The sequence below is a fragment of the Phyllosticta citriasiana genome (genome assembly GCF_038021145.1).
Source record: "Phyllosticta citriasiana strain CBS 120426 chromosome Unknown IWZ02scaffold_12, whole genome shotgun sequence".
NCBI classification, from domain to species: Eukaryota; Fungi; Ascomycota; class Dothideomycetes; order Botryosphaeriales; family Phyllostictaceae; genus Phyllosticta; species Phyllosticta citriasiana.
In genome coordinates this window covers 467,390-494,869 of record NW_027117289.1, presented here as the reverse complement: position 1 = coordinate 494,869, position 27,480 = coordinate 467,390, and the positions used below count along the sequence as shown (strand labels likewise).

Genomic DNA, 27,480 nt, shown 5'->3' with positions numbered 1-27,480 from the left:
GAGAAGCCGGTGGCTACCATCGTCCCATGGCAGAAGCGCTCGGGAAAGGGGCTAGCGAATTCACTTTGCATTAAGCCTGCCAATGACTACCAGGATACGTGTTGAGAAACAGAGTGACAACATGTTGCCGCGGAAGATGCAAGCTAGCGTGTCCAGTCGACAGAGATACAGCCAGTGCTCGTGACCGTCATCCAGCAGTAGGTGTGCCCACCAAATTGTACGCAGAACTGTGGGCCAAGTTGTTTTCGCCAGATGCCGGCGGATTTCCAAGCGGCCGCACAAGCTCGTGGGCCACGAGTAGAGCCCGAATTCTTCACCTTGGAATCATTGGGAACAGGCATCGTCGGAATTTCGAGGCCGTTTAGGAGAGGAGGCAAGATCCGGCGCCGGAGCACGTGCTCTCCTGGACCACCGCGCAACCCTCTTTCCTCAATTTCCAGCGTTTCCAAGCTCTTTCTCGTTGCAACTCAGGGCAACGACATGCTGCGATGCTGGATCTACACGTAAGCCTGACGATTTGGGGAAAGGAGAAGTGAAGCGAACTCTTGATAAACACTTCAATGTTCTGGTGTCGAGGTCGACGAGGAGCCCGGCAGCGAAAAATCCTGTCTCCCATCGGCGACTCAAACTCGTAAAATGAGGCCTTTGCTGCGCTGCGATACAAAAAGACATTTCGTCGTCATTCGATCAAGGTTTGCTTGATAGATATGCCAGGGTCTGTCACAAACCAGACCGGTGGGCGTGTCGAGGTCGCGGGGAACTTGTCGACTTATCCACGGAATCCAGGAGTTGAGGGGTCGCGACATGTTTACAACGGCCTGTCAAGCCTCGTTCTGACACCTACCAATCTGGCACGGTCGCAGCCCACGTCGTGTCCTGCAGGGGAAGGCGACGCTGAGGTTACTTGGGAAGGACTGGGCTCGCACGACTCGCGCGCTTCAGGATATGAGATCAGATGCGGAAGGTCCCTCTCAATAGATCAATAGATAGGGAATGCATGTTGGGCGATTACGCCAGGCTTTTGGGGAATCTTCCTACCTGCTTTTACATTCGTCGTTTCTGCTGGTCGTAGATGGAATTCGGTGTTCAGCTCCAGGGGGTAAGCGATCCCGCTATGAACTGAGCAATGTTGAATTATCCGGGTTGTGACAACCACATTCCACTTTGGCCATCTCCCCTCAAAGCCTCAGAGAGATGACCTGGGCTGATCATTGGGGGTTAGGCAAGTAACAAGAGCAAGACTCAAGCTTTGGTAGAGGCAATGCAAACACAGTTCATTTCAATGCAAGTTCCAAGAATTCATGGCATTGTCGGGTTGAGCTATCTGAACAACTTGTTGATTCTGCTGGCGCTCACGAACACCACAACACCAGGCCGTTGCAGTCCTGAAAGTCTCGAATCTCCACACGGTGTTCTCTGAACGCATGAGCTCAAAAGCCAACACTTTGAGGAGTAATTTTATTCATTCGACGTCCATTTCTCTAATGTAACAAAACAATCCACCAAAGTCCGTACTTACTAGCTGCCGAGGAATCGACACCTGCGCAACCCTTCCAAAATTGGTGAGACGAGCGACCTTGACGGGCTTGCGCAGAATCATGCTGCAACATTCTGAAGCCTTTCCAGCGCACTGCTACAGTAAGTGCGTACGTTCTGACATCGGGTATACTCTCGCGCATGAAAAACGCCCCCAAGCTTGCGGAAATCCCTCACACAGGGAGGTTGAACTTCTTGCCTTGAAGAACTCTGGATGACATCCCGTTAGAAACCTGCGCCATTTCGCCGCATCTCCCCGTTGATTCACTCACTTTGTGTAGTAAATCCAGAAAAAGTCCGAGTACAGGATCGTCTGGATGATGCCGGCAATTTGAGCAATGGGGTCAACGTAACCCTCGGCAAAGTAGCGGTATATCCAGTTTGGAATGTAGAGCGCTCGGTATGCGCCCAATGCGAAGAGGTAGTGGGTCGTAATCGTTTCGGCCTCACCAGTGCGCTGCAGCATAAAAAGCTGCGGCAGGATCGCGACCGACTCGAGCCAGATTGAGAATGACCAGAGCATCTGAAGCGCGTCAGCCTTTTCCCAAGTCCGCTTGTTCAAACGCATTGGATTCGCGCACCTCAGTCGGCGTGTATTTGTAGGGAAACAGAATGGCCATGACCGCGCTCGCGCCCAGTAAGTACTGAACCTTGAATGTGTCGAGGTTCGGATCGTGGGTCGGCTTGTAGTCGTTGAGCATAAGGTAGACGGTGTACGCCGACGACGAGATGAAGATTATCTTGAAGATGGTGTTGTAGAGAGCGCCAGGGTCATAGAAGGTCCAAAGAAGGTCAATGTAGCGTGTGACGTATACCATCAAGTACAAAAACTGCGATTTGAACGAGATTCCATTTGCGCTCTGCCAATTTGTCGGTCCAAGGTCAGCGTCGCGTTTACGTTGGGCGCGTCGCAAGCTCGTTACGGAGCTGCCGGGAGCTTTGCTAGCTCTCGAGCGTTCGCTGGCGGGATCAAGGACGTACGTTTGTCGACTTCATCTTTTGCAACAGGATCAGGATCGAGATGAGGTGGGACAAGTCCCCTGCCAATCGAATTCACATTAGCATGGCGTTGCTCTGCTTGCTTGCTAGCTTGAGCTTTGTTGAGTGGGCTCAGGGCGAGGCCATTGAGAGAAAGACGTTGCAGACGTACCCAACAACCTGAAGATATTCATCTTGCGCAGTGTTTGAGCCTCGAGGGCGTTTCCAGGTGGAATTGGGTGGAGGATGTCGCGAACTGCTGTTGTGAGGAAGCTCACGTTTGGACACGATGCAGGAGAGGCATGACGTAAGCAAGATCCCTGCAAGGAAAAATGTCGACTCCCTTGACTTTCAGGCTTTCTGCAATTGCATACCACATCGGCTGACTTCAAACTCTTCAAAGTGCACGGTATCGGGATTCTGCGTGTGAACAGATAAAACTTTATTTGATTATTGTCGACTTCGCCTCTGCCAATGACCGGTTATCTCGAAAAGCTCCGCATCAACACAACAAAACCCCAACACGAGCATCACCACGGCCGTTGCCTATCGAAAATTGCAGGAATTGTCCTCACAAGGCATAAAACCCATAACGTGCATTCATTGTGATCTTTCTTCATATCACTCAACAGGACATTGTTACTGCGCAGAGGAGAATCTTGGCCCAGCTTTCAATTTCTCCGAGCTCATAATCCTCCTGCAAGCACTACAGCAAGTTTACTCTTTTCCCAACTGTCCAGCAGAGTGGACCCATCGACCACGTCTGTTTAAGTGGGAAAACAAGAAAGCAGGGGTCAAGATGAATTATGCCGGCGCGCAGCCAGCAACGCCATCCACAACACTCTCGGCGACCAAAGACTACCAAAAGTCAAGGTAGACACAGCAATGGATGTCTGGGCCATGTTTTAGCTTGCCTGACGCAATGTGTTCTCTAGAATCATCCGCCGTCCGTTGAGCCAATAGAACCACGGTACCTGACACTCAAGTTTTCTCGACCAGGAGTTTCCTTCAGATTTGTTGATCCGGTTCTGGCAGCGCTCTAGTCTACTGATGAACCGATTTTGCCAAGCACAACAGGCCCGATGGCAATTCCTGGGTCGACATGTTTAGGGCATGACTGAAGCCCGGCTGTTGAAACGGTTGACCCAAAATCCACCTACCAAGAAACCTAGACAACAATATGCCAGGGATCGGCGTTGCGTTGAGCAACACGACCACCGCACAGAAGATGGGACTGATTCTCGTCAATGATCATGGTAGCACTTGTTTCGCTGTACATCTCAAGAACCAATTATGAAGTGCTGGTGGATAGGTTGTCTGCCGCCGTGTTGATGATGGGAACTAAAGCCAAGAGGCTGGAACTCTTTTCACAGATTATGCAAGAACAGCATCAATCTGGTGTAATCCACCTCGAACACGTTGCAGACGCAAATCATCGTTGTCCAACACGGTCCCAAGTCTTCGTCACGCCAGTATCACTTCTGCCCCCACGCCGAAAACAGCGGCCCCAACCGAGCAGACAAACTCCACACGCAGGACTTCGCTTCGATTCTCCAGATTCGGGAAAAACGCAATCAGCTGGAGCTGTTCATTTCCCCCCGAGACAATGCCCGCAGACAAAGATGAGGCAAGGGACGCCAGAGCGAGTGAGCCAGAAAGTGGCCCGAGCAATCTCCGCTTGTCCAACACGTTTCGAACGAGATACAAACGACTTATGAACGATTTTCGCAAATGCTGCGTTTGAAGTTGGCTTTGTCCTTCCAGTTTCGGACACTTGCAGGCGCCTCTCAGCCGGCTTGTGTTGCGGCGTGGTAACGCAGCGACCGAGGCAACCTTTGGATTTTTGGCTGGAAACACCGAGTTTAGGAACTGTTTGTGCCTTTGATTTCGAAGGGACGGGCGGTGGTGCATAGAGAAGCTTGCAAAGCTCGGTGCCAAAAGATATGGCACGCACAATTGTGGGCTCACGCGAACTGGGCCTTGAATGCTCCTTGTTGCTGTCCGCCACAGACACGTAGATAGTTTGTTCGCGTATACGAAGGCTCCCAGTCTGCGCTCTACCTACCGCACAGTGTTCTGTGTGCCACCAATTTTGCCACCAAGCCTTGTTGCGTGGTAAAGTAGCTCTAGCTGCTTTGGGAAAGTTGCCAAGGCATGTTCAACTTCTCCGCGAAGCAACAGTGCTGCCGGGAATCGTCAATGAGTCTCACTTTTTCTTTGGAATCGATGTTCAGAGGCCAGCCTTTCAAGTTTCCGAGTCCCACAGCCGTAATCAGCGCACTCCCTGCCCACAGGACACAAGCCGCCAGCAGCAAGACGTTACGTGCACGCTGATTGGATCGTACGCACAACTTCGGACGTCTGCGAAGCGGAGTACGCATCCTATGATGATTGGCGCAGACGCCAACTTTGGACGCGGCGCGCGATGTTCTTGCATGCTCAAGTCGCGATATGATTCGCTGAATTGCACCTTTGAACGTCTGGAGGACTGACTTTGCTTCGAACTTCGTGACTCGGATGTTTGATTGGTCACTCGTCCAAGTTCAAACGAAGGGCAAATGGAGCTGCATCGGCTCCGTGCGGCTCAAAAACCTATTGGTCGGTTTGGTTGCTTCGAACGTCGCAACTTCACTGATACTTGCATTAGTGCCCCTCTTGCCTGTGGTGGGGATGATCATCATCAACACGCTCGTCGTTAGCGTCGGCGAGCTGCTGCAGCGATCAGGGCTTTTTGCCAAAAGTCATGGCACACACAAGGATGGGTTTCCGCGAACTGGGCCTTAAATGCTCCTTGTTGCCGTCCTATTTAGACGCTTTAATGCTTCCGAGGACTCTGGAGCAATGGGACTTAAACGCTCCTGATAGATCATCTGGTCGCGCATTGGAATGCTTCCAGTCTGCGCTCCACCGCGCACCTAGCTTTTGTTCCGCGTGCCACGATTTTTGTCACCAATCCCCGGATCTGCGTTACTTGTTTTTGCAATCCTGCTGCGAATCCGGACGATGTGCAGAGGGAATCCGCAGGACGCTTGAATGGTTGCTGCAGCCATGGCTTGATTGGACAACATTCCAACATCGATCGTCTTCCCTTCTCCTGCATATAGCATACGAGTAACATTGCACAAACCCAACTTGTTGGGGTTGCAGGGGTTGGCAAGCTTTGTGCAGTAGCTTCGAATAACCACCGCACAGTGGATGTAAAAAAAATGAGACATCCTCTAGGGAGCAGTCATCCGCCGTCGCAGCCGCGCCATGGGAGCAGTCGTCCGCCAACACAGATGAGTTTTATGCATTCGTCTTGGGTATCTATGCGATTCGAATTGCAAAGGAGCGTGCATTGGATCACTCCCCGCCTGCCAGAAACTCGCCCATCTCGAAGCTGACGCTGCGTCCGAGATCTCGAACGAATTCGTAGCCGTAATTGACTCTCCACTTGCAGCTCCCATCTAGAGGATCCGCTCCAGCGGCACCTGACCTGAGGAGTAGGCGCAACGAGGATAGAGTCGCAATCTGCGTGTAAATGTCTGCTGTTGGAGCAACAGTGTGCGGCAGAATAGCATGGAAAATGGACAGCAGGCGGTCTAATGGAAATGCCGATGGTGTGAGAAGATTGCGAGGTATCTAGTGGATTGTCAGCTTTCACAATTCAAAGTTGCGAGTATTGACGTTGCATACCTTTCGATGTTTTGGCACTCTGCCAACTGAGGCTGCTCCGCCCTTTTTCTTCCTCTTCTTCTCGCTAGCTTTGGTAAAGTACACTGTATCCTGGCGCGCAGGGTTGAAGGAAGCCAAGTATGCCGCACAGAGCAAGTATTTGGAGTAGTAGGGGAGCTCGTGCGTGACTGTCCCAGAAATTTCAGTATCAATATGGAGTAAAAGGGCATGTATGAACTGACCCTTTGACTTGAGCTTCGATGCGCTTGTTGACTCGCTCGGCACAACACTCTCCACCAAGGCGCTCTCGCTTTGGAACAATGCTCTTCGATGGACCAAGAGCCTTGACAAATCTCTTGTGCCAAAGGTGCCGTCTCGAATTGGGGCGACAAACGGATCCCACAACTTCCTAGCCAGAGCCTCGAAGCTCACGACATCTGTCGCAGCACCTTTGGCCAGTGCGTCCCACACGACACCTAGGTGTCTTATCCACAACCAGTCTTTGTCCTCGGTCGCAAGTTCGTCGTCATACTCTTTTGACGAAGACGGTGGTTCTAGAAAAATGTCTGGCGGATTGCGAGCGGCTATCCGAATCGACTCGTCGCGTGTGTAGGATGGAAAGTGGATGAAGGGCGTACATGCAGCGTGGAGAGAGCCTGCTCGAGGCACTGATATGATGAGGATAACACTGAGCGCCGGCATCTGTTCTTATCAGTCCAGTGAAACTTGCGAGGAGCGACAGCAACGTACCACTTCACCCAGTCGCGCCAGAGCAGGCAAGAGAGTTGGCGGAGTCTCTCGCTGCTTGTCCACGCCATCAAATACCAATACGAAGCGCTCTCTCCCTGCCAAAAGACGCTGCAACTGCACATACAGCGCGCTTATGTTTTCGCATCGAGTGTACAGATTCCGGTCAAGCTCTGAATCGGGCTCTAAATCGTCCACGGCATCGAGGCACGCGGCGAGCGTCCTCTCCAACAGATGGCGCCCGGTTATGCATTCTCGCGAGTGGATGATGGCATGGCTAATCTTTCTCGATTGGAGGACCTCCCTCGTTATCGTGCTCTTCCCGGTAGCTGCAAGGCCGTGGATGACAGTCGTTGAAGGACTGGGTAGTGGAGGCTAATGGCAAATTAGCGTACGAAGTGACAGTGTCGAGAGCGCCTTACGTTGTAGAGGTGCAGCAACTGAAGTATTTGAAGAGCGCGACAAGGATATCGTTCGCTGAGAGACGTGAAGAGCAGCTCTTCGGGAAGCATTGCGGATGTTCGGTGGTGCTGAGCAGCTCGCGGAGGGCAACCTTGACGCGTCATGACGCGTCCGTGCACGAGCTCTGCCGCAATTGATGGTCGACTTAAAGTGCGAAGCAGAACTTGTGTGCTTTCTGCGTATCTGCTTGGCCAGTATTCTGATTATTCTTCAGAACATGAGTGATTCACCCTGGAGATAGTAAGAGAAGTATGTATAGGATGATCGTTGAACTTCAGCGGTATGGGTATATTGGTTATATATGGGATAAACTCTGAATGCCTGAAATCCTGCCACCACAAGTCCGCCTATTTTACGTACGACCTTATCTATCGAGATCAATTCATGATGTCACCAAAAGCTGTCCCGCCAGCCCTGCTTGGTGTGCTTGCTGGAGGCGATTTGATGTAGACATTATCTTTGTTCTGTCCAGTTCGCTTGCTGGCGCTCCACGCAGCCCTCTTTTGTTTGCCACCTCTAGTATCGTTTTTACACGATCTCAAGTCTCTTCCATCTCCAGATTGTTTTTCGGACTGGCCCGTCCGCCACTGTTGGTCAAGTGTTGTCAGCGTTTTCAACTATAGTCAGTCTTTGTCGAGTCGGACCGCGACGACACTCTTCTTTGGTTTGGCCACCACTTCTTAGAAAAAGCCTGTGCGTCAACAAGTTGTTGCCATACACAAAATTTTTAAAAATCACCACACCTGCTGTAACTCCATAGCGCGGGCTCGTACGTGTATGACTAAAGTTAGAAAGTGAAAACCTACCCTCTAAAGTATCGTACTATGAGTATACCTATACCTACCCCCTAAGGGGAGGCCCTACCTAACCTAGTTTCCCTTCTACTAGACGGCTATAACTATAAAATCTAGGATGCCCCTATACTACCCAGCCTACTACCTACTTAACTAGCTAATAAACCTAAGGAAATAGACTAGGACTTCCCTATAAGCCCTATCCCCCTATTATCCCTACTACTTATTATACTAGACCTAATTAAGAAATAGTATACTAAGCTAAAGAGAACTATCCTAGTAGATACTTCTAAACCTAACCCTACCTACTAAGGAAAAAGGACTAGGTTTAGATTTTATCTAAACTTTAATACTACCTAGAAGGTAATTAATATAGCCCTCTCTTATATCCTATATATAATGAACCTTATATATAATATAGGTAAAAAGTAAAGACTTTATAACCTTAGTAACATCCTATAGGATTATACTAAGATAGGTTATATAGGTAATATATTATTAGTTCTTACTACTTAAGTTTACTCCCTTAAAAATACTACTTATATACTAGGAGTAAAGGTTTACTAGCTATAAAAGCTAGTTATTCTTCCTATAAACCTAGCTAAACTATTATATATAACCTAAGCCTAGAAAGTAACTACTACTAGAAAACTATATATAATAACTCCTTACCTAAAGATAACTATAAAGCTAGCTACTACTCCCCTAAAGACCCTATAGGATATATAGGTTATTATCTAATAGTAAAGTCCCTTCCTAGACTTTAACCCTCTCTCTATATAAAATAATATTAATAATGCCTTTAAGAATATAGGTATATCTAGTCTAGTTATGTTAATAGTAATATATATAGAGAAGAGTAACATCCTACTTACTAGCTTACCCTAGTATAACTCTAAATTCCTTACCTTCTATAAAGACCTCTTTACTTACCTATTCCTAGATGCTATAGTCTAGGAGAACTAAACCTAGTATAAGGTTATTTCCTATAGCATTCCTATTAAAGACCTACGCTTACTTAATATTAGATAATTTATTATAGAAGAGGTCTATACCTTTAATCCTAGCCTTTCTATTATTAGAACTCTATACTAGCTTACTTTAGCTAAAAGGAGGGCTACCTAAAAAGTAGGGTTAGTTATTATAGCCTTCTATATAGTAAAAGAGGTAGAGATAGCTATCTTAAAGCTATTCTATCTTATAGAAGTAAGTATAAGGGTTATAAAACTCCTTAGAATTACTCTAGACGTATAGTATATAAAGTATTAAGAATTTAGCTATAGCTCCTCTAGGTATTATAATAGGACTAAATGCTTACTATATACTAGGCCCTATACTATAGAAAAGCATGACTATAAATACTATATAAAGAGAGGTATAAAATGTACCTATATAGCGTTAAAGTATAGTAACTATAATGGTACTTATTACTTCTAGGACCTAAACTATCCCTATTATCTAATAAAGCTATCCTCCTAGTAGAAATATTAGGTAACCTTAAAGTTATACTATTAGGGATAGTACTAGAACGCTATAGTAGAGCATATATATAATCTACCTTACCTACTACCCTATACTATATTTACTCTTCTATATATACCTTCTTCCTATCCCCCTTCCTTTTATTACTCTTACTTTATACTACCTATCTACTTAGATAACGGTAGGAAGGCTAGTTCTTAGCCCCCTCTTACCTAAAAAGAGCCTAGATAAACTATCTATCTATAATAACCCTATACTAATATTATACTAAGAATTATACTTCGTTATATAAGATTCTTTAGCTAGGCATCCCTACTTACCTTATAAATATACGCGGTATCCCCTATAGATAGCTCCGTCTTAGATAGCCTATAGCTCTAGTAAGACGTAAAATAATTAATTAATTAATTAATTTACTATAAAAATATACTCTTCTTTAGTTTAGCTACTACTTCTTAAAAAAAGCCTATACGTTAATAAGTTATTACTATATATAAAATTTTTAAAAAATTAAAAATTACTATATATCACGAATCGTTAAGCGGCTAATATATAGGCTTTTACCTAGAGGCTATCTACTTAGTCAGACGTATATAAAATTAAAAAGAACTTAATTAAAGTTAAGTAATTAAAAGGTAAAGTTAAGTAAAGTCTTCTTAATTATTATAAATATAGAAGATGCTATATACTCTTCTATCTTCTATATGTATTTATATAAGAAGTAAAATAAGAACTAAACTCTCTCTTTACTACGTAAATTACTACTTTAGTTATATTATTAAAATAGATAAGAAATTAATCTTCTTATTACCGCATGAAGTTTTATTAGCTATTAAGTAGGCTATATATCCTTAGTAGTATTTATTATCTATTAGTACTACTAGCTTATACGGCTTAGCTAGTTTATACGGCTTAGTTATAATTAGCTTCGGCTTATTAAGTAATCGCGTAAGGGTATAGTTATAATGTACTTACATTACTAGCATCTAATATATACTTACGTTACTAGTATCTAATAGCTATTACGATATTCCCCCCTAATAGGAAGCCTAAGTTAGCTTATTAGGTACTTACGCGGATAACTAACTAGCGCTATTTTAGTAAGGGTATAAAGTATAGGACTACTAGGTATATCTTATTATTAGGTTTATAGTTTAACTAACCTTCTTTACTACTACCTTAATAATAATAATAGACCTTACTTCTATTATTATATCTTCCTATTACTCTTAGCCTATCTCTTACTTAAGTAACTAGCTCTAGTAATAACAGTAAGTCCTCCCGTTTATAGTAGGTCTAAAAACGCTTAACTAATTATTATGCGATAGTATCTAATTAACTTCATCGCTCTAAGCGCCCTAAAGGTAATATAATGCCTTAAGAGGATGCTAAGGCAACTTAGGACTATTATATAAGACGTTACGCGTAATTAGCTAATCATTTATATATCTAGAGTTTTAAAAAGGTAAAGTAAAGCTAACTAGTCTAGGTATAGTACCTAGCTCCTAAGAGCTAGCATATATTACTATTCTACCTATAAATTCTCGCGCGAATATTATGTAAGCTAATTTATCTACTTTATCTTTATGTACGCGTTCTAGTAGCTATTACGTTAGTATACTACTAAGTATACCTTCGCGTAAAAGTAATAATAGTAGCATTATTTATCTAGCTACTTTACCTACAGAATTACTAGTAGAACCTTTAGATTAGGACTTAGAGGTAGATGCTTCTAATAAGATTATAGTCTTTATCCCGCGTAAGGCCTTTAAAAAACTCGCTAAGGTGTATATTACTACTTATTTATCCTTATATAATGGCTAACTTATTATAGAAATCCCTTAGTAGTAATAAAACTAGCTAACACGTAATGTATATATTAGGCCTTAGTAACTTAGCTCGTTATGCTATTATCCTAGTTTCTAGGGATTATTTTAACATTATATCTACGGAATCTTATAGTTCTTTACGTGATGCTTACTTAATCTAATACATAGGTATTAATTAGGCTACTAGTTATACTAAGTACCGGGATAATCTCTCTACTTACGTCTTCTATAGTTACTATAAGTTACTAGGTTTCTTATAGGGTTATTACGTGAACTATATCTAGGGTACTAGTAACCTTAACTATACTATAAGTAACCTTACTAGTACTCATCCTCCTAATTAATATAAAAGGCGTAAGGATAAGATATAGCCTAGAGAGTACCTTACTCTTTACTACGTAATAGATAACTAGGTTAATAACTTTCTCTAGGGCTCTATTAAAGGTGTAATAAGGCCTAAACTTAAGAAGTCGGCTCTAGTTCCTACTAAAGAGGAGGAAGAGGAGTAAGGGTATAAAAGATAAGGAATAAAATTAAAATAGGAAAATAGGATAGATAAGGATAAATTAGTTTAGATAGATAAGAGTTATTTACTATAGTGTTAAAGGATTCTCTTTACTAGAGTATAGGTAGGTTAGTTATCTAATTACGTTTCTTCCTATAATTCTTATTAGAGGAAGGCTCTTTTTTACTTTTCTAGGTTCTTTAGTAGTCTAGAGGTAGAAGGATTAGTAGTATAGAAGTCCTCTACTTTTTAGGGGGCCCTAATAAAAGAACTTACTATATACTACTTATTATCTTAATTATATCCTACCTATTAGACCTAATACCTTAAAATTCTATAAGTAACCTTACTTACGCGGATAAAGTTAACTTCCTATTCTTACTAGTTATTAATAACCTTAGGTTCTAGCTTAGTATATCTCTATTATAGTAATAGGTCTATAGCTACTTTACGTAGGTAATTAGTATAGAAAAGGTTTATGACCTTTATGCTTTTTAGAAGATCTAATTCGTACGAATATCCTTTCATTCTAGTAATCTTAAATGGTCCTACATTAGGAGCGTCTAATTTTAGATTTAGCTGGTCCGTTATCTAGCTAGTCTTCTTAATGTAAATAAAGTCTCTAATGTTAAAGTTAGGTGTATAACGGTATTTATTAGCTTATTAGTAGTTCTTTTCTTACGATTAGCGAATTAATTTATAGGCGTACTTATAGGCTTCTTATCTTCTTTTTTAGAGAGACTAAGCTATAGACTATATTCTACCTTTAGGTAAAGTAGTTATTATTATATGAGTAGTCTAGTTATAATATATTTATAGCATGAAGCTAAGGTCTACTTCTACTAGTATAAGACCTATAGCCTTATATAGGAGGGTAGCCTAAGCTAAATCTATTAATAGTAGAAGATTAGACTAATTATTTTAGTAGTAATTAATAAAGGGTTATAGTTAGTATATAAGGACCTAATTTACTATCTTAGTAATTCTATTTATCTAAGAGTAATAGGCTAAATTAAAGTGTTATTTAATACTAGTTAACTTATATAGCTCCTACATAAAGGTTAAAATGAACTAAGGACCTTAATCTAATAGTATACTTTTAGGATTTCCGAAAATTTAGTAGACGTAATTATAAAAAAGTTAAGATACTCCTTTAGCGTTAATTTTCTTTATATAAGGTAAACTAAAGGTTCTTTAGGATAACTAGTCTATAATAATAAGGATATAATTAAATCCCTTTTAGTCTTACGGCATCTCTTTAAAATCTATAGCTAGGTATTACTAGGGACGGTTAGGAATTAGTAGAGGATATAGAAGGCTAGGTATCTTATTAGTAAATTCATAGTTCTAGCGGTAAATGTAGTAGTTTTAGCTATATCTCTTAATTATATGAGTCTAGCTAGGCTAGTAATAGTATTACTATAATAGCTTTTATATTTTATTAATTCTAGGATAGGTAGTAACATAAGTAGTATATATTACTTTAATTATTCTTACGCGAAAGTTATCCTAGTTAGGAATGACTAATATGCTATAGTAAAGAAGTAATCTATCCTATAGCTTCTAATATAATTCATTTTCTAGTTAAAGATGGGCTATTTCTCTCTATAGTTTAAGATCTAGGTTTTCTCTATTTACGTAGAGGAGTTCGTTAAGGAAAATTATTAGTAGAGAAACTTCCGGCTCTATCATTATAAGTAGGACTACCTAGGAAGTAGGAATGAGATACTACTCTTATATAGCCTTTACTTTCTCTTTTTAAGTCTTAAGTTACTCTTACTTTCTTATAAGAACATCTATAATAATGTTTTCCTTTCCTAGTTAGTAGGTAAACTAGACTTAGTACTTAGTAAGTTACTTAGCCTATCTTACTTATTATGTAGATAATTAGTGCTTAGAAGTAAAGTATTCTAATGCTTAATAGTCTATAATTATAAGAAAAGGTTTATGAAGGCCTATAAGCATAGATCTCTATTCCTCTAGTCCTTATATAATAGCTAGGAGTTCTTTATTAGGTATTCTATAGTAGACTTTAGTGTCTAACATTACCTTAGAATAAAAGAATACCGGTTTCTATTCATAATTTTCTTAATATTATGATAGAACTCCTATAACTACTCCGTTACTTACGTCTATTTACGTATAAGTATCTAAAGTTAGATTATAGTTTACTAATAGTACTTTACTATATATTAGTTTCTTAAGGTTCCTAAAAGATTCTTCCTTAACTAGCCTAAGTTATTACTACTTTACTTTAAAATATAGTTTTTCTAGTAGCCGGCTAATTCGTCTATAGTTAGGAAGGAATCTCTAATAGAAGTTATAGAATCCTAAGAAAGACTAAAGAGATTAGAGGGTTATAGGTAATTACTAGGTATAAATAGGTTTAACTTTTTATAGGTCTATTAATATACCCTTAGTAGAGATAATATATCCTAAGAATTTCGTGCGAGTAGTTAAAAACTTACTCTTTTTTATATTAGCTTATAGTCCTACTTTTCGTAATTATTAAAGAACTTTAAGGACATATTAAGTATAATCGTACGGGTTTTTAGAAATAATAAGAATATCATCTATAAAAGTAATAATGAAATCATCTAAATAGTTAAAGAGAACTTAGTTAATAAAACGTTAAAAAGTAGCGGGCCTATTACTTAGCCTAAAAGGTAAAACACGGTATTTAAATAGTCTATATCTCATATAGAAGGTAGTATATTCTTTAGACTATTCTTAAAGTCGGATTTAATAGAAAGCTTATTAAATATCTAGTTTTATGTAGACCTTTCCTTTACCTACTCTCTATAAGAGTTCTAAGATAAGAGGTAAAGGATATAAGTCCTTCTTTATCTAATTATTTAACCGTTAGTAGTTAATATAAATTCACTAACTACCTCCGGGTTTTTTTACTACTAATACTAGAGAGGTATAGGGTACGTAACTCTTAGTAATAAATCCTTTCTTTAAATTCTCTTAGACGTATTCCTTTACTGCGGTAAGCTATTCTAGAGACATTCTATAGAGAGGACTTATTAGTAGGCACGGAGAATCCTTATGTATAAGAGAAATTTAATAATTAACTCCCGTATAAGAAGGTAGTAGCTAGTTAGACTCTTATTTTAAAAAGACGTCGCGGTATCGCGATAGCTATCGGACGCGGCTATTAGACGCGACGTAATAGCTATTAGATGCTAGTAACGTAAGTATATTATAACTACGCCCTTACGCGATCACTTAATAAGCCGAAGATAATTATAACTAAGCCGCGTAAACCGGCTAAGCTATGTAAGCTAGCGGTGCTAATAGATAATAAATACTACTAAGGATATATAGCCTACTTAATAGCTAATAAAACTTTACGCGGTAATAAGAAGATTAATTTCTTATCTATTTTAATAATATAACTAAAGTAGTAATTCGCGTAGTAAAGAGAGAGTTTAGTTCTCATTTTACTTCCTATATAAATATATATAGAAGATAGAAGAGTACATAGCATCTTCTATATTTATAAAAATTAATAAGACTTTACTTAACTTCATCTCTTCTCTACTTAACTTTAATTAAGTTCTTTTAATTTTATATACATCTAACTAAGTAGATAGCCTTTAGGTGAAAGCCTATATATTAGCCGCTTAATAATTCATAATAGATATAGAAGATTATTCTAGGTATTATCCCTATCCTACTTTTTTATTACCTAAGGGAGGTATTAGAATACCTAAACTAGGTATACTATATATGTAGCTTAAGCCTTATATATAACCGCCTATTATTTAAGAAGGTAATTTAAGTTATCTTAGTAAGGCGTATTAGTATTATCTAAAGACTAAAGAGCATTAAGTATATATTAACTATAGAAGTCTTTATAAGGCTATAGTATAGTATATAAATATTAAGGAGGCATCCTCCCTATACCTACTTATAAGAAAGTAGAAGACTATTCTATACACGGATAGTATAGCTAAGAATTAAGCCTATATAACTAGTACTTAAGAGGAGTCTAGTAGTTAATAATAAATACCCTTATGTGAAGGTACTAAATTACCTTATAAATCTAAGGAAGGAAGAGGATAGGTATTCCCCTTCTTATTATAATCTTTTTACTCCCTATTACTGGTTAAGCTTAATACGTAAGTATAAGAGAAAGGTCTTTTTTTTATAATATAATTTTAGGTTAAAGAAGCTTTTAGGTATATTCTACTAGAAGAAGCTAATAACTATTAATCTAAGATTACCCCCCTTATAAAGGGATAAATATAGGATATTACTATTTACGTAAAGATATAAATTAAGACTCTTAAATAAGTTATCCTTAACTTAGTAGAAAGAATTATAAGTTATTAAATAACATTACGCGAAGATACTATTAAGTTAATAAGTTTATAGTATTTAGAAGAGAATAGATCCTAGAAGAAGAAGAAATATATACTAAGAGTACCTAACCTACCTAAATTAATAAATAGCTAAAACCCTACCTATAAGTATTAGTAGCTACTTATAAATAATAAAATCCGTAGTAATAAAGACTACTTTAAAAGAGGTACTACTATAGATACTAAGGAAGCTATTATAAGTTATATCCTCTTAAGGATATAGGGTAAGGTAGTATAGTATCTAGTACTATTTTTATATACTTATATAAAGATAGATAATCTAGTTCTTAATACTAACTTATATTACTAGCTTAAGTAAGTATTTAAGAATCCGCATTAGTGAAAGGATGTAAAGAAGAAGCTAAAGGACCTTTATTATAAAATTCCTATAGATCTTTAGAAGTTCTAGTTAGAGTTTATATACCTAGCTTTAGAGGCTAATCTTCCGTACGAATAATAGAAAGAGGATTTTTACTCTTTATTAGATCCCCTACTATAAACTCATTTAGTAGGAATTAAATAAGATAACTCTATCTCATTTAAAGAATACCTTTAAAAGGTATACCCTATCATATAAAGTATAATTAAGTATTAAAATAGTAGAAACATATCTTTATCATCCTAGGAAGACCGTATAAAGAAATAATAATAGGAATAAGTAGGTAAATCTACTCTTTTAATAGGTAGAAGTTTAAGAGAGTAGCCTTTTTTAAGATTATTATAGAGACCTACTCCTTATGTAATAACGGAAAATCTAACATATAAAGGAAAAGTAGAACTCTAAGGTAATATTAGACCCTACTATTAATGCGGAAAGTTTAGATACCTTATCTAATAGTGCCTAGAAACTAAAGTAAAGATAGTTAATACTATAATAGAAGAAGAAGGAGAAGAGCGCGTAATATTAGAACTATACTCTTCTTTATTAGAAAATAATAAGTCTTAGGGGAAGTCTCCTCCCTAAGATATAAGCTTAGAGCTCTATAAATTACTAATTTATAGGTAAATATTTATAACCTTATTAGAGGACACCTATTTACTATATAAACTATAATTATAGCTAGTAGTTATGCTATACCTATTTATACCCTAGTTAATACTAGTATAAATAGATCTAGCTTTATTCATCCTTAACTTCTTCTATAACTTAGGGAATTAGGGATTAAGAAAAGAAAGATTACTAGTAGGAACCTTAAAGTCTCTAGGTTTAACTAACGCATAAATAAGTAACTTAATTTCATTTATTAATTATAATTCCGTTTCTAATATTAGCTAGTTATAATATATGCCTTCATACTAGATATTAGGCGCTATAATATTATTCTAGGCTACTAGTTCCTTATATATTATCATGTTCTTCTAGATTACCGTAACTAATAACTTATTTAGTTAGATCCTCTAGACCGAATTTCTTTTTTAAATCTTTTAAAAGTTCTAAAATTATCCGCATAAAGTAAAGATCTATAGATAAACTAATTAGTTTCTTTAATATATATCTCCGATAATATTAAAGTTAATAATTAAGAAACCTTTTTCACCTTTCTTATAGAAATTAACCTACCTATAAAAATACTAACGGAAGTAGTAAACCTCCATTCTATTACACTTAATAATATTAATGAAGCTAATAAAGATGAAGCTTTTAATGAATACCTTAATGATTATTTACCCTCTAAGTATAAAAACTACCGTAATATCTTTTTAAAATAAGAATCTAATTAGCTACTACCCTATTATGTAGGAGTTAATCATTAAATTTCTCTTACATATAAGGATTCTCTATACTTACTAATAAGTCCCCTCTATAGGATATCCCTAGAATAGCTAGCCGTAGTAAAGGAATATATCTAAGAGAACTTAAAGAAAGGATTTATTACTAAGAGCTATATACCCTATACCTCTCTAGTATTAGTAGTGAAAAAACCCGGAGGTAGTTAGTAAATTTATATTAACTACTAATAGTTAAATGATTAGATAAAGAAGGACTTATATTCTTTACCTCTTATCTTAGAACTCTTATAGAGAGTAGGTAAGGGAAAGGTCTACATAAAACTAGACATTTAATAAGCTTTCTATTAAATCCGCCTTTAAAAGTAGTCTAAAGAATATACTACCTTCCGTATAAGATATAGATTATTTAAATACCGCGTTTTACCTTTTAGGCTAAGTAATAGGCCTACTACTTTTTAATATTTTATTAACTAAGTTCTATTTAACTATTTAGATGATTTTATTATTACTTTTATGGATGATATTCTTATTATTTCTAAAAACCTATATAATTATACTTAACACGTTATTAAAGTTCTATAATAATTATATAGAGGGAACTATAAGCTAATATAAAAAAGAGTAAGTTCTTAACTACTTATACGAAATTTCTAGGATATATTATCTCTACTAAGGGTATATTAATAGACCCGTAAAAAATTAAACCTATTCATACCTAGTAATTACCTATAACCCTTTAATCTCTTTAGTCTTTCTTAGGATTCTATAACTTTTATTAGAGATTCCTTCCTAACTACGGACGAATTAGCCGGCTACTAGAGAAACTATATTTAAAAGTAAAGTAGTGATAACTTAGACTAGTTAAGGAAGAATCTTTTAGGAACCTTAAGAAACTAATATATAGTGAATCACTACTTATAAACTATAATCTAACTTTAGATACTTATATAGAAATAGATGTAAGTAATAGAGTAGTTACGGGAGTCCTATTATAATATTAAAAAGATTATGAATAGAAACTAGTATCCTTTTATTCTAAGGTAATATTAGATACTAAACTCTACTATAGAATACCTAATAAAGAACTCCTAGCTATTATATAAGGACTAGAGGAATAGAGATCTATGCTTATAGGCCTTTATAAACCTTTTCTTATAATTATAGACTATTAAGTATTAGAATACTTTACTTCTAAGTGCTAATTATCTACATAATAAGTAAGATAGGCTAAGTAACTTACTAAGTACTAAGTCTAGTTTACCTACTAACTAGGAAAGGAAAACATTATTATAGATATTCTTATAAGAAAGTAAGAGTAACTTAAGACTTAAAAAGAGAAATTAAAGGCTATATAAGAGTAGTATCTTATTCCTACTTCCTAGGTAGTCCTACTTATGATAATAGAGCTAGAAGTTTCTCTACTAATAATTTTCCTTAATAAGCTCCTCCGCGTGAATAGAGAAAACCTAGATCTTAAACTATAGAGGGAAATAGCCCGTCTTTAACCGGAAAATGAATTATATTAGAAGTTATAGGATGGATTACTTCTTTACTATAGTATATTAGTTATTCCTAACTAGGATAACCTTCATATAAGAATAATTAAAGTAATATATACTACTTACATTACTACCCATCCTAGAATTAATAAAATGTAAAAGCTAGTATAGTAATACTATTACTAGCCCGGCTAGACTTATATAATTAAGAGATATAGCCGAAACTACTATATTTACCGCTAGAACTATGAATTTACTAATAAGATACCTAGCCTTCTATATTCTCTACTAATTCCTAACTATCCCTAGTAACACCTAGCTATAGATTTTAAAGAGATGCCGTAAGACTAAAAGGGATTTAATTATATCCTTATTATTATAGACTAGTTATCCTAAAGAACCTTTAGTTTACCTTATATAAAGAAAATCTATACTAAAGGAGTATCTTAACTTTTTTATAATTATATCTACCGAATTTTTAGAAATCCTAAAAGTATACTATTAGATTAAGGTCCTTAGTTTATTTTAGCCTTTATATAGGAGCTATATAAGTTAACTAGTATTAAATAACACTTTAATTTAGCCTATTACTCTTAGATAAATGGAATTACTAAGATAGTTAATTAGGTTCTTATATACTAACTATGACCCTTTATTAATTACTATTAAAATGACTAGTCTAACCTTCTACTATTAATAGACCTAGCTTAGGCTACCCTTCTATATAAGGCTATAGGTCTTATACTAGCTAAAATAGATCTTAGCTTCTTACTACATATATATTATAACTAGACTACTCATATAATAATAATCACTTTACTAGAAGGTAGAGCATAGTCTATAGCTTAGTCTCTCTAAAAAAGAAGATAAGAGGCCTATAAGTATACCTATAAATTAATTTAATAATCATAAGAAAAGAACTACTAATAAGCTAATAAATACTATTATATACCTAACTTTAATATTAGAGACTTTATTTACATTAAGAAGACTAGCTAGATAATAGACCGGCTAAATCTAAAATTAGACGCTCCTAATATAGGACTATTTAAGGTTACTAGAATAAAAGATTATTTATATGAACTAGATCTTCTAGAAAGCATAAAGGTAATAAACCTTTTCTATACTAATCACCTATATAAAGTAGCTATAAACCTATTACTATAATAGAGATACACGGAACTAAAACCCGAGATTATTAATAACTAGTAAGAATAGGAAGTTAACTTTATCCGCGTAAGTAAGATTACTTATAGAACTTTAAAGTATTAGGTTTAATAGGTAGGATATAATTAAGATAATAAGTAGTATATAGTAAGTTCTTTTATTAGGGCCCCCTAAAAAGTAGAGGACTTCTATACTACTAATCCTTCTACCCCTAGACTACTAAAGAACCTAGAAAAGTAGAAAAGAGCCTTCCTCTAATAAGAATTATAGGAAGAAACGTAATTAGATAACTAACCCGCCTATACTCTAGTAAAGAGAATCCTCTAACACTATAGTAAATAACCCTTATCTATATAAACTAATTTATCCTTATCTATCCTATCCCCTTTTTTAATTTTATTCCTTATCTTTTATACCCCTACTCCTCTTCCTCCTCTTTAGTAGGAATTAGAGCCGACTTCTTAAGTTTAGGCCTTATTACACCTTTAATAGAGCCCTAGAGAAAGTTATTAACCTAGTTATCTATTATGTAGTGAAGAGTAAGGTACTCTCTAGGCTATATCTTATCCTTATATCTTTTATATTAATTAGGAGGATAAGTACTAGTAAGGTTACTTACGGTATAGTTAAGGTTACTAGTGCTCTAGACATAGTTCACGTAATAACCCTATAAGAAACCTAGTAACTTACGGTAACTATAGAAGATATAAGTAGAGAGATTATCCTAGTACTTAGTATAACTAGTAGCTTAATTAATACCTATATATTAAATTAAGTAAGTATTACGTGAAGAGCTATAAGATTCCGTAGATATAATGTTAAAATAGTCCTTAGAAACTAGGATAATAGCATAATAAGCTAAGTTACTAAGGCCTAACATATATATTATATATTAGCTAGTTTTATTACTACTAAGGGATTTCTATAATAAGTTAGCTATTACGTAAAGATAAGTAAGCAGTAATATATACCTTAGTAAGTTTTTTAAAGGCCTTACGCGGGATAAAGACTATAATCTTATTAGAAGTATCTACCTCTAAGTCCTAATCTAAAGGTTATACTAGTAATTCCGTAGGTAAAGTAGCTAGATAAATGATACTACTATCATCACCCTTATATAAAGGTATACTTAATAGTATATTAGCATAATAGCTACTAGAATGCGTATATAAGGGTAAAGTAGGCGTAGTAGGTATATTAGCATGCGTAACATTCGCGTAAGAATCTATAGGTAGAATAGTAATATATACTAGCTCTTAGGAGCTAGGTACTATACCTAGACTAGTTAGCTTTACTTCACCTTTTTAAAACTCTAGATATACTAATAATTAGCTAATTACGTATAACGTATTACGTAATGATTCTAAGTAGCCTTAGCATCCTCTTAAGGTGTTATATTACCTTTAAGGTGCTTTAAGTAACGAGATTAATTAGATACTATCGCGCGATAATTAGTTAAGCGTTTTAAACTAAGGACTTACTATAAATATAATAACTTACTATTATTACTTAAGTAAGAGAGGGAAGATGTAATAATAGGGGATTATTATTATAGGAAAAGTTAATATAAGGAAGATTAGTTATTATAGAAAGGGTAGTAGTAAAGAAGGTTAGTTAAACTATAACTCTAATAATAAGATATACCTAGTAGTCCTATACTTTACGCCCTTACTAAAATAACGCTAGTTAGTCATCTACGTAAGTACCTAATAAGCTAACTTAGGCTTTCTATTAGGGGGGGAATATCGTAATAGCTATTAGACGCAGCTATTAGACGTAACGTAATAGCTATTAGATGCTAGTAACGTAAGTATATTATAACTACGCCCTTACGCGATCACTTAATAAGCTAAAGATGATTATAACTAAGCCGCATAAACCGGCTAAGCCGTGTAAGCTAGTAGTACTAATAGATAATAAATACTACTAAGGATATATAGCCTACTTAACGGCTAATAAAACTTCACGCGGTAATAAGAAGATTAATTTCTCATCTATTTTAATAATATAACTAAAGTAGTAATTCGCGTAGTAAAGAGAGAGTTTAGTTCTTATTTCACTTCCTATATAAATATATATAGAAGATAGAAGAGTATATAGCATCTTCTATATTTATAAAAATTAATAAGACTTTACTTAACTTTATCTCTTCTCTACTTAACTTTAATTAAGTTCTTTTAATTTTATATACATCCGACTAAGTAGATAGCCTTCGGGCGAAAGCCTATATATTAGCCGCTTAACGATTCATAACACGCGGTAGTTCTTATACTTAGAGGGTAAATAATCATTAAGGTATTCGTTAAAAGCTTTATCTTTATTAGCTTCGTCGATATCGTCTAGTATAATAGAATAAAGATCTACTACTTCTATTAGTGTTTTTATAGGTAGGTTAATTTCTATAAGAGAAGTGAAAAAGGTTTCTTAGTTATTAACTTTAATATCGTTAGAGATATATATTAAAGAAATTATTAGAGGCCTAAGAATAAGTCTAGACTATTCTAGACTCTTCTAGACCTCTTCTATTACTAAGAACTTATTCCTACGGGTTCTTTTAGATTCTAGCCCTTATTCTAGATTGTCTTATTACTAAGGCCTAGAATCTTCTAGTCTAGATTAATTAGAAATCGTCTTCTATTAATAGAAGAACCTATTACTAATTACCTAGAGATAGAACTCTCTAGAATCTATAGGTTCTTCTATATAAATACCCTTAGGTAGCCTACTAGTTAGTCCTTTAAGGAAGTTCTCTTATAGTAAAGAATCTACTACATTCTCTACTATAAACCATCTACCATACGGTATATAATAAAGATATTACTTATCTTTATAGAATACCGCTAATAGGTTATGAGCCCGGCTAATAGTAATCTATAGATTACTATATAGCTTGCCTTATAATTTATAAGTAGGATTTTACTTCCTTCCCTACTTATAAGAAAGAATATACTATTCTTTCTATACTAGACCGCTCTTATAAGTAAGGCTTAGTAAGACTATCTTAGTAGATAGCTATTAAGCTAAACTTATAAAGAAGTCTAGGGAAAGCCTACTTATTTATATAAGTAAGGCATTTTTTAGGGTAAGGACTAGTATCCTAAGCCCTATCCTTAGGCTCTTAGCCTATCGAATTTTTCCTAGGACTGTCGGGCCTATATCTACCTAGGATTTTATTCTAGAACCTTCTAGTAGTCTAGAATAGCCTTATTTACTACCTATTCTTTACCTTTCTCCGCCTTTCTCTAGATTTCCTTACATTTCTATTAACTATGTTAATATAAGGTGTGGCTACGCGGCCTCTATACCATATTAGGCCTAAGCGTTACCCGTTTACACTAGTTCCCGCTAGTGTCTTAGCATGAGGAATACTAAAACTTCACGACACTTCGAAACGTTTTCGACCCGCATCGACCCGAATACTTTACTTAGTAAGCAAAGTAGTATACCGTTTTGAAGAGAAAAACTCGGCGGACAAGGATCTAAAATTAGATTCCTTATATCTCTACTCCCGGCTAAGTTATTAGAGAAAACATCGATACTCTAATAATCTCCCTACTTTCTATTAGGTGCATCAGGCCCATTAGCACCTAATAAACTTCAAGACTTCATACACTTATAGTTTCCGCTTAAAACTATAAGTATAAAGAGTTTTATACTCTAAAGACCTCTATAAGGTATAAAATCTTTAATATACCTTAAGAAAGGAACATCTTCTACTAGGAAATATGGGAAAAGAATTCCCTAGCATTCCTAAACTTAAAGGCCCTGAGAACTAGGAGTCTTAGTGATCTACTATAAATGATATAGTGATTATAGAAGGGCTAAAAGCCTATCTAGACTCTAAATCTTAACCTAAAGTAGAAGATCCTACCTAGGAGGTTAATGATGCTAGAATAAGGACTTTCATTAGGACCTCTATAGATCCTAAACTTTATTCTAGCATTACCCATTATAGAACTATAAGTTCTATGGGAGAAGCCCTTAGAAAAAGATGTAAATCTAAGGGACTTTTATAGGAAGTCTTACACTTTATAAGGCTACTAAGCCTTAAAGATACGGGAGATATTAATACCTAGGTGGCTAATCTATTAGATGAGATAACCCTATTATCTTAGACTAAGATGGCCTTAACGGAGAGGTAGAAACTAGGTGTATTCTTTAGTAATATACCTAGTAGCTATTCTTTATGGAGCGCCGTAGCCCAGCTAGGGCTAAAAGAAGAGACTACTCTAGACCACCTTATAGAGTGTCTAGTAGAAGAGTCTCGGCGCTAAGAACTAGAAGAAGAAAGCAATACTACCCTTATTACTATAACTAGTAATAAAGGGAAATCTTCTTCTAAAAAGAACGCCTCTACTTATAATAATAAGAGTACTAAGAAGTGCTCTTATTATAAAAAGAATGGCCATCTAGAAAAGGACTGCTATAAAAGAGCTAGGAATTTAAAGGGTAAAGAAAATAATAGTAGTCCTATAGATTTAGAGGATACCCTACACATTACGGGTTATACCTCTTATTTTACCGCGGGTCCTAGCCTAAATGACTAGATTCTAGACACCGGCGCTATAGCCTATATGTCTAGACATAAAGATCTCTTTACTTCTTTAAAAGAAGTAAATTTACCTATAAAACTAGGTAAAGGAGAGATCTATACTAAAGGAATAGGTACTATACCTATTACCTTTAAGTACGCTAATAGAAGGATAAATCTAACCCTTCTAGACGCTCTCTATATCCCCGATTTATCTATAAATCTTATCTCTATATCTAGGCTATATACACATAGTATATATCTAGATATAAAGAACCTAAGACTTATAGATAAAAGAGAGTAGATATATACCGAAGTTTTACTTCAGAATAACCTATTTATACTACCTAAGGTAGAATCTACTATAAATCACTTATATATAGTAGATTTAAACCTATAGCATAATAGGTTAGGGCATATAAACTTAGAAGCTCTTAGGGCACTACTACCTATTAAGGGTAGTAAAATAGACTATTCTATATGCCCTTTAGCTAAATCTAAGCGTACTATATCTACTATACTAGTAGCGGTCTCTAAACCTTATAAGAAGATAGGTCTAGATGTTATAGGACCTATTACTCCTAAGGGAATAGGGGGATACACCTACTATATAGCCTTTATAGACTATTATAGTAGGTTTACATGGGTATTCCCCCTATTTACTAAAGGAGAAGCCTATAATAAGATAGTTTACTATCTTAAACTTATAGAGCCGCATAGTAAAGTCTAGTCTTTAAGGCTAGATAATAGCCTAGAATATAGGGGAACTCAGCTAGATTTACTAGCTAAAAATAAAGGAATAACTCTAGAAAAGAGTTCTCCTTATAGCCTAGAGCAAAACGGGCTTATAGAGAGGATACATGGGTTAATAGATACTATTACCTGTTGCCTTCTCTTAAATTCTAAGGTCCCCCTTACCTTCTAGCCAGAGGCTATTAAAACCGCCACTTATATTCTAAACCGGACCCCTAAGAAGTCCCTAGAGGGTATTTCACCTCTAGCCCGGCTAAATATAGCTAAGGGCAGGTCTCCTACTATAAATCTCTCTTATATAAAGACTTTCGGAAGTAAAGTCTTTATAAACATCCCTAGAGAAAAGCGTACTATATCCTCTAAGTATTCTCCACGCTCTAGGCCTAGTATATTATTAGGCTTTAAGGGGGAGCATATTTATAGATGCTAGGATATAGAAAAACAAGCTATTATACACACTAGGGATGTTACCTTTAAAGAGGATGAAATTTCTTCTCCCTATACTAAAACTATAGAAGATGAGGAAGATATAGACTATACTAAGCCTATATTTCCTTCTTCTATAACTAGCCCTCCTAATAGACTAAGATCTAGGTCTATAACTACTATAGATACTAGTAGGGAGGAGCCTAGGAGAAGTAAGCGCCTTAGAGAAAAATCCTCTAAGGAATCTACTACTATAGAGGCTACTATTAATAGCCCTATAGAAGAAGTACCTTATCCTCTTAGAGAGACCTTTAAAGAGGTTAGAATCCCTAGTAGTAGTAGCTATGTTACTATAGAAGGCCTAAGTAATATAGAGGAAGATATCTCTTATTACTTACTCTATAGTAATAGGGAACCTACTACTACTAAAGAAGATGCCTATAGACGCCTTAACTAAGGTACTTATAAAGGCTCTCTTTACTAAATTCCTCTCTATTACCCTACGTAATAAGTTAGGGGGAGTGTTAGAGGCCTAAGAATAAGTCTAGACTGTTCTAGACTCTTCTAGACCTCTTCTATTACTAAGAACTTATTCCTACGGGTTCTTTTAGATTCTAGCCCTTATTCTAGATTGTCTTATTACTAAGGCCTAGAATCTTCTAGTCTAGATTAATTAGAAATCGTCTTCTATTAATAGAAGAACCTATTACTAATTACCTAGAGATAGAACTCTCTAGAATCTATAGGTTCTTCTATATAAACACCCTTAGGTAGCCTGCTAGTTAGTCCTTTAAGGAAGTTCTCTTATAGTAAAGAATCTACTACATTCTCTACTATAAACCATCTACCATACGGTATATAATAAAGATATTACTTATCTTTATAGAATACCGCTAACACTAACCCTACCTACTAAGGAAAAAGGTCTAGGGTTAGATTTCGTCCGAACTTTAATACTACCTAGGAGGTAATTAATATAGCCCTCTCTTACATCCTATATGTAATAAACCTTACGT

At 36.3% G+C, this 27,480-nt stretch overlaps 2 protein-coding genes across 2 annotated transcripts; both read right to left on the bottom strand.

Annotated features, from left to right (window-relative positions):
* Positions 1 to 1,301: 1,301 nt before the first annotated feature.
* On the bottom strand, positions 1,302 to 2,763 carry IWZ02DRAFT_459145 (er lumen protein-like protein retaining receptor). The gene is made up of 5 exons (XM_066768066.1): positions 2,687 to 2,763; positions 2,518 to 2,576; positions 2,118 to 2,396; positions 1,809 to 2,059; positions 1,302 to 1,746 (listed from the first exon to the last, which is right to left on the bottom strand). Exons 1-5 carry the CDS (start codon positions 2,706 to 2,708, stop codon positions 1,710 to 1,712), a joined length of 648 nt encoding a protein of 215 aa, XP_066619986.1. The 5' UTR covers positions 2,709 to 2,763; the 3' UTR covers positions 1,302 to 1,709.
* A 3,093-nt stretch (positions 2,764 to 5,856) lies between these two features.
* Positions 5,857 to 7,427, bottom strand: IWZ02DRAFT_493034 (origin recognition complex subunit 5 C-terminus-domain-containing protein; the record flags this gene model as incomplete). The annotated part of the gene is made up of 5 exons (XM_066769894.1): positions 5,857 to 6,135; positions 6,190 to 6,356; positions 6,411 to 6,870; positions 6,919 to 7,290; positions 7,338 to 7,427. The coding sequence occupies 5 exons, from the start codon at positions 7,425 to 7,427 to the stop codon at positions 5,857 to 5,859; spliced, it is 1,368 nt and encodes a 455-aa protein (XP_066619985.1).
* Positions 7,428 to 27,480: the final 20,053 nt, after the last annotated feature.